General features: G+C 32.2%; 2 protein-coding genes across 4 annotated transcripts in view; one reads left to right on the top strand and one right to left on the bottom strand.

Annotated features, from left to right (window-relative positions):
- LOC136986186 (lactosylceramide 4-alpha-galactosyltransferase-like) overlaps positions 1–3,213 on the bottom strand; it is a 35,414-nt gene extending 32,201 nt beyond the window's left edge. For 2 of the 3 annotated variants that reach the window (XM_067283666.1, XM_067283664.1), the window contains exon 1: positions 3,131–3,213. In XM_067283666.1, coding sequence (XP_067139767.1) covers positions 3,131–3,158 — 28 coding nt within the window. In that variant the 5' untranslated portion in view covers positions 3,159–3,213. The remainder of the gene's footprint in view (positions 1–3,130) is intronic. The other variant, XM_067283667.1, reaches the window with a different exon arrangement.
- Positions 3,214–5,239: 2,026 nt separating this feature from the next.
- Positions 5,240–6,914, top strand: LOC136986256 (zinc finger MYM-type protein 1-like). Its single transcript, XM_067283752.1, has 3 exons — positions 5,240–5,522; positions 6,053–6,668; positions 6,773–6,914. The coding sequence occupies exons 1-3, from the start codon at positions 5,240–5,242 to the stop codon at positions 6,912–6,914; spliced, it is 1,041 nt and encodes a 346-aa protein (XP_067139853.1).
- The last annotated feature ends 5,163 nt before the right edge of the window (positions 6,915–12,077 follow it).

The raw sequence follows: 12,077 nt of genomic DNA, 5'->3' as shown, positions 1-12,077 counted from the left end.
AAATATATATTTATCTACCAAACTTGCAAATATCAAAAATGTTTTAATTAATACTAACTGATGACACTTCATGACATAATTCGAAAGATCGTTCAGGTGCTGAAGGAATTAGATTTATCAGTAAAGAAGTGTAATTTACATATCTTTACATCTTAATAATTCGAGTCTGAAGTGTAAAAAATACACATAATTATAACATGGAATGTAAGGACAAGGAAAGAGTGAGAGCATGATAAGATAACGTCATATATGATTCGAATAAAAATTTCAGAATAAGCGAGCTGGATGATCTGAAATTGATTTTTGCTTAAAACAGAAGTTTTTATTCTGGATCTGTGTTTCCAACCTTTCTCTAACAGTGGCACCAGATCGGTAATGTTTCCTTGTGGCATTTCTATCTCCTGATCTATATTTCCCGAAATGTAAAACTTTAAGGACATCTTTGTTCCTGTTTTGGGGTCTCTATCCTAAAGGCTGACCTAAAGAACTATTAAGACATAAACCAACAAAGGATTCGAGGAACTAGCTTTCAATATGTCGCTATAAATAAATTTTATCAAACCTCAGAGAGTCCTCTGCTGAGTTTCGGCATTGTAAACCCTGATAAATTTTGAAATTTTACTAATTTCAGGAGCATTTTCAGATATATGTAACGAGTGTTAGATCATATTCTACGATTAGTATTGTGATCCTGAAGTTCATTAGTTTCATAGCAGGTCTGACGCTCCTTTCATTACTTTTAGTATTACAAGTAAAATAAGTTATGGAACTACTCTGCACTATATTTCGCGAAATCTGAACGCGCGAGGTGCCTAGTGCTTAAACTTGTACTTGGTCGCGGGTTGGCGTCTTAGAAATGGCCACATGGAGTTTAACGGATTTTCTTCTCTTGTGTAACAGCTAAGTAGGGGACAGCTCCTCATTGATTCCCCCGTCACTCCCCCTCTGACAGAAGGCCGAAGTGTTGTGTTATGTTCTTCCAGAAATCGATTTTTCGGAATCACGAAGTAATCTTGTGAAATCTAGTGTGTAAGGCTGGTACTGTTGAAAACCACTACTCTGATTAAGCATTTATTGCAGAAAACATGTAGCTATGATAGTCGGAAAATTAATAAATATTAAGTTAAAATCGAAAAAAAGAACAATTTAATAATACTTCATCTATTCATATTTAAAATTATTTTTATCAACTCTTAATCGTAGATCATTGGCATCTATACAATAGTGAAAACATTTGATGATTGGTTAACGGGATTAAGCAATTGAACACTTGGAAGTTATAGAAAGTGTGTCTTTCCGGAGAACTTTCTGTGTTACAGGCTCCTATTAAGATGTTAATTTGATACTTCTAGTAATTCATGACAGCAATATGTATAGCCCAATATGTTTATATCGTTAATGTATTTTATTATGGGTTTGTGTTCGAATTGAAGCATAACAATTTATGTATACCTATGTAAACGGTACTTGCTATTTTATAGGAATCGTTTAGCATCTCCATGCACTGCCCATGCGCTGATATTTAATTTATGAAAATTTAATACTATAATAGACAAAACTTGGTTACTTATTTTAAAAGAATGAATAAGTAAAATATTTTAATTTTATTCGATTTTATTTTTATTTTTATATTTTATTTTTATGAGTCTGCCGTCACTCAATAGGCTTCTGGGTTAATGCAAAACGAATGGTCCAGTCACAGTATTTTATATGTATTTTAATTTCATTTACATTTTTCGTGTTATTTTAATTTTTGTTATTTATTATTTAATTTCATTTACATTTTTCGTGTTATTTTAATTTTTGTTATTTATTATTTTGTACTATGCTTGTTCTATTGGTTTAATTTAAACGTATGTTCTATTTTGGTTTTATTTTGAATGTGTTCGATTTTGTATCGGAATCGAACAGCTGTTACCTGAAGATGGCCCATAAATTGGGCCGAAAACGTTAGTTTTATGTAATAAATTGTTTGTTCTCAGCGATAAGGTGTATTGTATGTTTCTACTGTATTCATTAAGAAGCTGAGTCTGAGCAGAAGATTTATTTTTATATTTATTATTTTAAAAACTTATATTCTAAAAAATTCATGCTTGTGTATTAAGAATAAGTTTTTATACATAATCATGAATAAATTTTTATTCCTATGTATTCTACAACGTTTTACTTAACTCTCACAGTATATTAAAAATATGATTGCAACACGAAGTTTATCTCTATTATATAAATTTGATAAATTCTTTACATTATCTACAATCAGTTCAATCAGTACAAATTCTATATTTATTGATTAAATTTAATTGTTTAGTCCATATAATTGTTTTCATCATATCCTGTAAATTTAACTTATTAAACTTATTATTTTTAGTCAAAATTAAAGATAAAACAAGCGATTCAGAGAAACAAAGATTGAGAAAAAGCAAATAATAATTAAAATGGAATTTCGAAAAAAATGAATAAAAAAATTATACAGGGTTCCTCATGAACACGCACCATAGGCAAACTATAATGTAATGTGTTTTTCCGTTTCAAGACAATATTGGTGCAAGATTATTACATTGGAATCATTCTAGTGGGCAATGACAGGTCTAGCAATATAACAGTGAGGTAGGAGGAGAAGGGTTCAACCACCAGGGGCGAATTCTCTGGGCTTGCTTAGCATGCGCCTCATGCTTAAGAGAAAGTTTAACTGTCAGTATACTTTTATATGAGAACAAGTATGCCAATAATAATTTATTCTAACGTGTAAATTCTTTTATCATTTGTGTTTCCTTTTACACTGGCAGCTTGCAGCTAGCCGTTTTTGGAGTCGTCCATAAACTACATAACGGCGATTTTGCACCAATTTCGCATACCACTATGGGACAACTGATTGCAAACTTTAAGGAAATTGATACATTAAAACTGATTTGTGATCCTTGACACCTTGAAAGGTATGTAAATGATTCGATCATCCGTCTGGATTTCTATGTAAATCACGACTGCAATCACATCGAACACATAATCTGAACAGCTAGTTTGCCCGTGGTACGTGATTTAAACTATGCGAATCCTTCTAGGAGTAATGTAAGTAGTTCTAAGTTCTTTAAATAATATGCGAGTTAATGACGAAATTTTAAATAGTACTTACGACTATATTGACGAACTTCAATAGACATCAAATTCTATTTAAAGTAGAACATGTCATTTCTAATTTTCTTACTGGATGATCCAGTCGGTTAGTTACTGATGCGAAGTAATCGTCTTAGAAGTAATCATTTTTTGCTTGTTAACATTTCATTGGTGTAAATCATCACGTGATCAGTTTTTTCAAGTGTTGAAGTGATTTATGAACAGTATTATCTTTGATTTAGAATCAAAAGCTTATCTATTGGGTAAGCTTTTGATTCGAAATTAATAGATAAATTACGAAGATTGATGCTATAGGCCTATATCAAAATATAAAAGGTAGAGTGGAAGGAACTATATGATATACGCAAACGATATAATTGTAATTTTCATGACATAAGAACGCATTGGTTTGATACAATTATAATGAATTTATTCGCAAATAAAGATATTCAGACCCACTTTCAATATAGATTCGCTCTTTGTTTCAACGCTTAGAATACGTCTGTCTGCCTTATCTATATATTTTACAAATACCTTGTAAAAGTTGTTTATTTTAAACTTATATATTTTTTTGCACATTTTTAACACAATAAAACTTGTGAAAATTAGTTTTTCCGTTTTGGCAGGTTTCCGTTTCACTCAGGTTTCATTGTCAACTGGTTTTATTATATTTAAAACTTTCAGGTATGTTAAAATTTATTACCTCCAAACACGATAATATTTTGTTTTATTTCTTAAATCACACAGTTTGATAAACTTCGATAAAATATCTGAATGACTCATTTCCGGAACATTTTTCTTTTTTAATACTAATTAATGAAAGTGTAATGTGAAGGGTCGTATGCAGAGTATTAAAGTAAAATTATAAAATAAGAGTGAAAAGGTTTTATCTAGAAGGATCGTTTAAATCTTTCAATAAAATTAAAAGATAAAATTACAACATACTTATATTAACAATTTAAATAACTAAAACAATCTACACATGTGAAACCATTGCCAAACTTAAAATAATTAATTAATACTTCCAATACTTCCTGTGATAAAGAAAGACCACTTCTCGACCAATCAACGACAGGATTACTTATTCAGAAGTTAGTGGCACCGAGATTGCATTGCGTCACGATATGAATCATCGATGACGTTGCTATTTAAATTACATTTTAATGCGCATGCGGGAAAGGTACTATTTCCGTTTTTCGGTACGCGCCGAAGTTGAATTTAAGTCAAATTAATTAATAAAAACCGCGTTAATTGACATTGACGTAATATAAAGGGCTTTTAAGTATCCGTGTTTAAATATCCTTAAGTTAAATTAAATGACAAAAATTTATTAATGTAGTAAATATTACTATTATAATCAGGGGCGGACTAAGGCCTAGGCAACCTAGGCAGTGCCTAGGGCCCGTAATTTTTGGAGCCCGAAAATTAGGTTTTTAATTTTTTAATTTTTATAATTAATTTTTATTTTTATTTAACAGAAAAACGTGATATTCATAATTATTGCTGAAACGTATCCAAATTATGCCGAATCGTTGATTGATAAAGTCGACAAGTGTGGACGAGCGTTCCCGTGCTTATGCATCCACGCCCGCGAGTGTCGATGTGTGTAAATACGATCGAGCCTCGCGCCTATCGAGCCTTTACTATGCACGTGTTTAAAAAGTCAAACGTAGCTATTTAAAATCAGTGTCTCCTGAAGGAATGTTCAGGAGACACTGATTTTGATGTTCTCCTGAACTTGTCTCCTGATGTTACTTGTCTCCTGAACTTGTCTCCTGAACTCACTGATGTTCTCCTAAACGTGTCTCCTGAACATACGTTCAGGAGACACGTTCAGGAGAACATACGTTCAGTGCATCTTATGTGAGTTGTGATTGAAAATTGTGCAATTAAGACTTAAGTACCTAGACTTGATTGCAAATAGATTGTTTTAGATTTATAGTTAATACTTTCTGGAATTCCTAAAATAAAAATGTAAGTTTTTATAAAAGTATTACATTATTTAATTAAAATAATATATAATATAAAATACCACAAATTGTGATTTTGTTTGTGATTGTGATATTGAGTAAAAATAAATTTAATTGAAGATCATTTTCTTCTTTCTTTTTAGTACGTGGTCTTTAAAATGAGTTCCTATAAACATTTAAGTGGAAGTGAAGAAAGAAAACGAAAAGCAGATCGAGATAAAGTGGCAAAACAAATGAAAAGATCGTTGGACAAATTTTTAACTGTAGATGGAGAACAATTACAACAATCGTCATCATTTTCACAAATTTCACCTGCTCAAACTCCAGAAACATCATTTGTGTCCGAAACTATTCTGCAAAAAGACCAGCAGGAGAAACCAAGCAATTCCGTTTGTGAAGATGAAACAAAAGGAGAAAATATAAATTTAAAATCATCTCAAAGTAATGATGAAACTAAGAGTTTTGTAAACGATATTGCATTATGGCCAGAATACTTAACAGACGCCATGCAAGAGTATTATATAAAAAATCCATCAAAATGAATAATCAATGGATCTTTCGAATCATCTTCTATTCGATGCAACAAAGGGTCAAAACAAATCACAAGAAAATTAAGTATTGTCTCCTTCTTCAGAACTATTAATAGCGGGGAAAAAGTTAAAAGAGATTGGTTGGCTTTTACTGAAACAAACAACTTATTGTACTGTTACGTCTGTAAATTATTTTCCAAGCAAACAACGCTAATGACAAAAGGGAGGAATGATTGGAAAAATGTACATAAAAAATTGTCAGAGCACGAAAACTCCAGTGACCACATTAACTCCATTTTAATTTTTATAACAAGATCTAAAATTACCGGACGCATTGACACTGAACTGGAAAAACAAATTATAAATGAAAAAAAAAATATTGGAGGGAAGTACTTAAACGTGTGGTAGCGACAATCAAATTTATTTCTTCATACTCTTCAGCGTTTCGTGGTAAAAATGAAGTGTTTTTTAGTGAAAATAATGGTAATTATATAGGTGCTTTGGAATATTTATCCGAGTTCGATCCATTTTTGCGGGAACACATGAAAAAATATGCAAACTGCGGCACCGGTACTATAAACTATTTGTCGTCTACAATATGTGATGAATTTATTTCTATTATATCGAAAGATTTACAACTCACAATAGTGAACGAAATAAAAGAAGCCAAATTTTACTCTCTAATTATTCATTCAACACCTGATATATCTCACGTAGATCAGCTGACCGTCATTATTTGCTATGTTCTTCCAAGTGGTATAAAAGAAAGATTTTTGGGATTTCTACCTATATTTTCTCATACGGGTGAAAAGTTGAAGAAAGTTATTTTAGAATTTTTAAATAATATAGATTTGGACATCACTAACTGTCGGGGACAGAGTTATGATAATGCGTTTAATATGTCAAGTAAATATAAGGGACTCCAATCCAGAATAAAACAACATATTTTCTCTGCCCATTTTATACCATGCGCAAATCATTCATTAAATTTAATTGGAAACGCTGCTGCCGAAAGTTACATGGAAATGACCACTTTTTTCAATATCGTTCAGGAATTGTACGTATTTTTTTTTTTTTTTCAAGTTCTACACATAGGTGGAATGCATTACAAAAATTTTGTAAGAGCAAACACTTGAGTATTAAACCTATTTGTAACACCAGGTGGTCTGCTCGTTCCGATGCTGTGAAATCCTTAAAGGAAAATTATGAAGAAATTAAACATTATTTACGTCATTTTTCCTCAAACAAAGATGAAAAACCATTAACAAGATCCGAAGCTGCCGATTTACATAAAAAAACTTGATACATTTGAGTATGTACTGTTACTTACTATATGGGAAAAGATTTTAGAGAGAATAGATGCTTCAAACAAGACTCTTCAACAAAAAGACGAATACCTAAATACAGCAGTTTTAATATATGATTCATTGATAGATTTCATACAAACTGTTAGAGATGATTTTGACAATTTAGAAAAAGAAGCAGAAAAAGTTAAAGATATTGCATATACTAATGATAACAAACGGCAGAAAATACGAAAACTATTTCATGATGAAATTCCAGAACATGAAATAAGATTCAGTGGCAAAGAACATTTTAAAGTTAATATTTTTTTTTGTTGTATGCTATTCTTTAATTAGCAACATTGGACAGTGCTGGCTGCTGGCGTGTTTTTTCTTCGAGTTACTGTTTCGAACTACAATTTATTGTCTTCTATTAATTGACTTTATAGAAGATGTCTTTTTCTACTGTGATACTTTCTATTTTAATTTTGTTCTTTTTGCTTGTTATTGGAGGAGTCGAACTTAACCCAGGCCCAATGTCTCGTACACCACCTTCTTCACCTCGCAATAAAGCTTCGACGTCCGCCGGCAACGCCGCCGATCTCCAAGCGAACCAACGCTGAAATCATCTCGATTGGAGGACTATTTTGCATCGCAGGATATTTCTTCTCAACTACCTCAGAAGATTCTATGTCTCCTCGAGGAACGTTTTGATACTATTCTATCGAAACTGGAGGAATTGTCGTCGAAATTTGACTGGCTGTCTAATTTACATAAGGAATACGACGAACGTCTGTCTCGCCTGGAAGGAGAAATTGCTGAACTTTCGTCCTTTAAAACTGTATGTATGGATAAACTTTCTCTTCAAAATTATTATATAGACTCGGTTCATAACGATTCGAAGAAGGATAATATCATTGTTTCTGGTTTGAGTGGCGATGACGAGGAAATAGTTAACAATGCTAATCGCTTTATTGAATTATTTAAAAGACAGAGCGGGGAGTCTATTCCTGTAGTTAATAGTTATCGAATATCGGGTACTCGACTTTTTTTGTTTAAACTCTGTAGTCAAGATGACAAAAGAGCTATCTTTAAAAACTTAAAGAAAATTCAAGCGTCGCCGTCATTCTCGCGCATTAGAGTCTTTGACGATTTGTCATACAGATCGAGATTAAGGCGTAAAAAACTGTTGCCTTTTTTGCGGAAGCAAAATCTTTGAAAAAAAAAGTATTTTTGAAAGCCGATTGCCTGACTGTCGATGGTGACAGATTTACTTTTAATTTGGATACGAATGAACTACAGAAGATCGATACTTTTTTAGACAAACCCAGCCAAAAAGGTTAAGTGGAACAACTGCTAACGAGACAAATAAAACTTTAGAAATGAGGATACTGTCTTGGAATTGCCAAGGAACGCTGGACTTATCAGTGAATGACCAAGAGTTCATTTATATATTGCAAAATTATGATTTAGTTGCTTTAACTGAGACATGGTTAACTAAGCATTTCAAACCGGTTCTCTCTATGTTGAACTCAGATTTGTTTCTATACGAACAACTTGCTAAAAAGCCAATTGGTCCCGGTCGTCCTTATGGCGGTCTTATTCTTGCAGTTTCCCAGAAATTGGGTTCCTCGGAAATGTTGTTTAACTCCGATAATCTTATGGTGATTAAATTAAACTATGGAAGATTTTCTTGTTCACTTAGTCAAAGCTTGATTATTGTTCTTGTTTATATGAGAATAGATCTTTATGATTTTCTGTTAAAAAAAATGGAAGACTTGTTGATGAATTTCCCTGACGACGATATAGTTATTTTAGGTGACATGAATGCCAGAATAGGTGAGGAACTAGATAATTTTTATGCTGGGAGTAATATTAATGTTCTAAATTCCCGAAGATCTAATGACTTAACATTGAACCAAAGAGGAAAAAGTTTTTTACAACTGATTAAGTCGCACGGATTATATATTTTAAATGGTCGATGTGCCTCAGACAATCCGGCTAAATTCACTTTTCTTTCAACAGTTGGTCTATCTGTTATAGATCTAATAACAGTAAATGTTTATTTACTAGATAGATTATTGGATTTTAGAGTTCTTGATATTTTTAATTCTGATCACTTTCCAATCTCAATTTCATTTGAATTTACGACGGATAGCGTACGGACTCTGAAACTCCCAAAAATTCGCTACGTATGGAAACAAGATAGATCGGATGACTATTTATCTTTGGTTAGCTCGCTGTATACCTCGATTAAGACCACTTTTTCGCTGGATGCGCAGAGTTACTATGATGAATTATTAAACATTTTGTTGACTTCGGCTTTACGATGTGGGATGGTCAAGAAGAACATTTCCTTGTTATCATTTGAGAAGCAATGGTTTGATTTACAGTGTCTACGTCTAAAGAAATCTAAGAACCGAATACTACGAATGTTTCGAAGAAACAAAAGTAGAAACCTCTTGGACGAATATTGTAAATTAAATAAAAGCTACAAGTCGCTATGTAAGGCGAAGAAAAAGATCTTTTTGGCTAAAATAAATTCACTATTATTGAAGACAAAAAATACTAGAGATTTTTGGTCACTAGTCAATAAGTTTCGAATTAAGAAACCGTGTGAAAATGCTATATCTCCCTCGGATTGGTTAAAATATTTGCAAGAGTATTTCGCTGGACCAGATACAGTAATTTATATCGATGTAAGTCTTAATAATACTGTGCCTCTTTTGGATGACTTTATTACCCTGAGCGAATTAGAAGTTGTAATCAGAAAATTAAGATCATCTAAGGCCCCAGGTCCTGACAATATAAGGAATGAAATGATAAAATGCCTTTCTACAGAAATACTAATGGATATATTAGATATGTTTAATTCCTTTTGGTCTAGGCGCTCCTTTCCACTATCTTGGAAACAAATTGCTTTGAGAATGATATATAAGAAGGGATGTAGGCAGACGCCAACTAATTATAGACCAATCGCTTTAATTAATGTATTTAGAAAGGTCTTTTCAACTATTGTTGCAAATCGACTCCGGATTTGGATGAACGAATTTAATATTGTTACACCTGTTCAAGGAGCATTTGTTAAAAATAGAGGTGTTGAATATAATTTGTTTATTTTGACCGGTCTTATTCAAATATCACTATCGAGGAAACGAGGGAAATTATATACCGCATTTATTGACCTCAAGAAAGCTTTCGACACAGTTGATCATGATTTGTTATGGTATAAGCTTAGAAGCATTGGTCTTTCTTCGTTTTTTGTCAACTTACTTAAGAGTCTCTTCTCCAATACTAGATATTTTATAGAAACTTTTTCATTAAGCACTGATTATGTTGAGTCCAATAGAGGGCTACCTCAAGGAGAACCACTGAGTCCTATCCTTTTTGTTTTGTTTTTGAATGATCTCCCGGGGCTTCTGAGAGGTAAAAGTTCTATGATACCTTTATCTTCTCATGTTGAAATTAACTGTCTTCTTTATGCTGATGATATCCTTCTCTTGGCTAATTCGGCTTCTTCGCTTAGAGAAAGACTTAATCTTACTTGGAAATACTGTGAAGATAATCGATTGACAATTAATTTGGAAAAGACAAAGCTTATGATCTTTCGTAGAGGTGGAAAACTTAAAAAAACAGATAGTTTTAGTTTAGAAAACCATAGATTTGAAATTGCGTCTAACTTTAAATATCTGGGTATTTATTTCTCTTCACATGGTACATTCTCCTATCATTTAAACAAGGTGTTACCTGCTGCAAGATCTAGGATCTCCAATCTCGTCTCGTTACTTATTAAAATCAAAGCGTCTTCATTAAATAACTACTTTAAACTATTTGATTCTTTGATTGGACCAAGTATGTTTTATGCTTTCCCGGTTTGGGGCGGTGTTTTAGTGGACAAGTTTGAACCGATACAATTATTCTACTTTAAGCGGGTGTTTCATATTAACAGATCTGTCTCGGGGTCTGCATTGAGAATGGAATTGGGAAGACCTCCCCTCGCAATTGGATTGGTGATAAAATTGTTTAGATTTTGGAGGAAACTAGTTGACCTACCGGAAGACGATTATCGAAAATTGACATATACAAGACTTTCAAAGATGGATGGTAATTCTTTTTTGAAGCCATGGCCAGCTATCGCTAAAGGATTATTAAATAATATAGGATTGTCAAATAGCTATATGTGTTTAAGTGAGAGTCAGTTCTTTCTGGACTGTGATCGACGATTGAGAGACCTGTATTGGTTTAGGGATGTTCAATATTTGACTGAAAGAGGCTGGAACAGTGAAATCTTCCTTAATGGAAAGTGGAGTCCAATGCCTTATTTATTGTCTGATTTGAGTTATAAACTAAAGTCATTTGGTGCACAGTTTAGACTAAATAGGTTCTCCATAAACCTAAATGGCAAATCAATTAATATCTCGGACGATTCAGAATGTTCTTTTTGTGGATCAGTAGTGATGGATATGAGAAAACACCTTCTCGATTCTTGTAACTTCTTTTTGGATACCCGAGCTGTTACTTTGCCATCTGATTTTTGTTATCAAATTATACTCGGTAATAATTTTTCTAAGCTAACTTTGTATAAATTATACAATTTCTTTGTTCATGTAGCTACCTGTAAACAATAATGTTCTTTTAACCCCCTTTGTAATAACGAAAGTTATATCAAATAATAAAGATTGATTGATTGATTGATTGATAATTAGCAACATTAAAAAAAGATCTGAGGGATATAAAACTATTAACAATAAATTCAAAACAATTTTTCATGATAGTGATGTTAGTGACTTCAATAGAGGAATTAAAATGTTATGAACAAGATTTAAACCTAGCAGAACAGAAAAATGAAGTATTACAATTTAAGACTTTTATAAGTAAAGAAAATATTATTTCGCCTGTATCCATGTGGTCATTTATTCAGGAAAATATTATTATTTCAACATTCCCTAATTTAAACATAATTCTGAGAATTCATTTAACCCTTCCAATAAGCAATGCAAGCGGTGAAAGATCATTCTCAGTAATGGCCAGAATAAAAAATTTTTTAAGATCCACATTAGGCCAACAAAAATTAAATAGTTTATCATTACTTTATATAGAAAAAGAGTTATTAAATAACTCTATTAATTATGACAAACTAATTGACGAGTTTGCAGAATTAAAAGTGAGAAAAAAGGCAATAT

The sequence above is a fragment of the Centruroides vittatus genome, unplaced genomic scaffold, assembly GCF_030686945.1.
Source record: "Centruroides vittatus isolate TY-2023 unplaced genomic scaffold, ASM3068694v2 scaffold_1015, whole genome shotgun sequence".
Taxonomy (NCBI): domain Eukaryota; kingdom Metazoa; phylum Arthropoda; class Arachnida; order Scorpiones; family Buthidae; genus Centruroides; species Centruroides vittatus.
This window is presented reverse-complemented; position numbering and strand designations above follow the sequence as displayed.

Bases quoted from the DNA above. Each gene is read 5' to 3' on its own strand.
- LOC136986256 (XM_067283752.1), top strand. From the start codon at position 5,240: ATGAGTTCCTATAAACATTTAAGTGGAAGTGAAGAAAGAAAACGAAAA. The intron at 5,523-6,052 runs GTAATGATGAAA...CATACTCTTCAG, and splicing joins AAATTTAAAATCATCTCAAA to CGTTTCGTGGTAAAAATGAA. The intron at 6,669-6,772 runs GTACGTATTTTT...TTGTAACACCAG, and splicing joins TTCAATATCGTTCAGGAATT to GTGGTCTGCTCGTTCCGATG.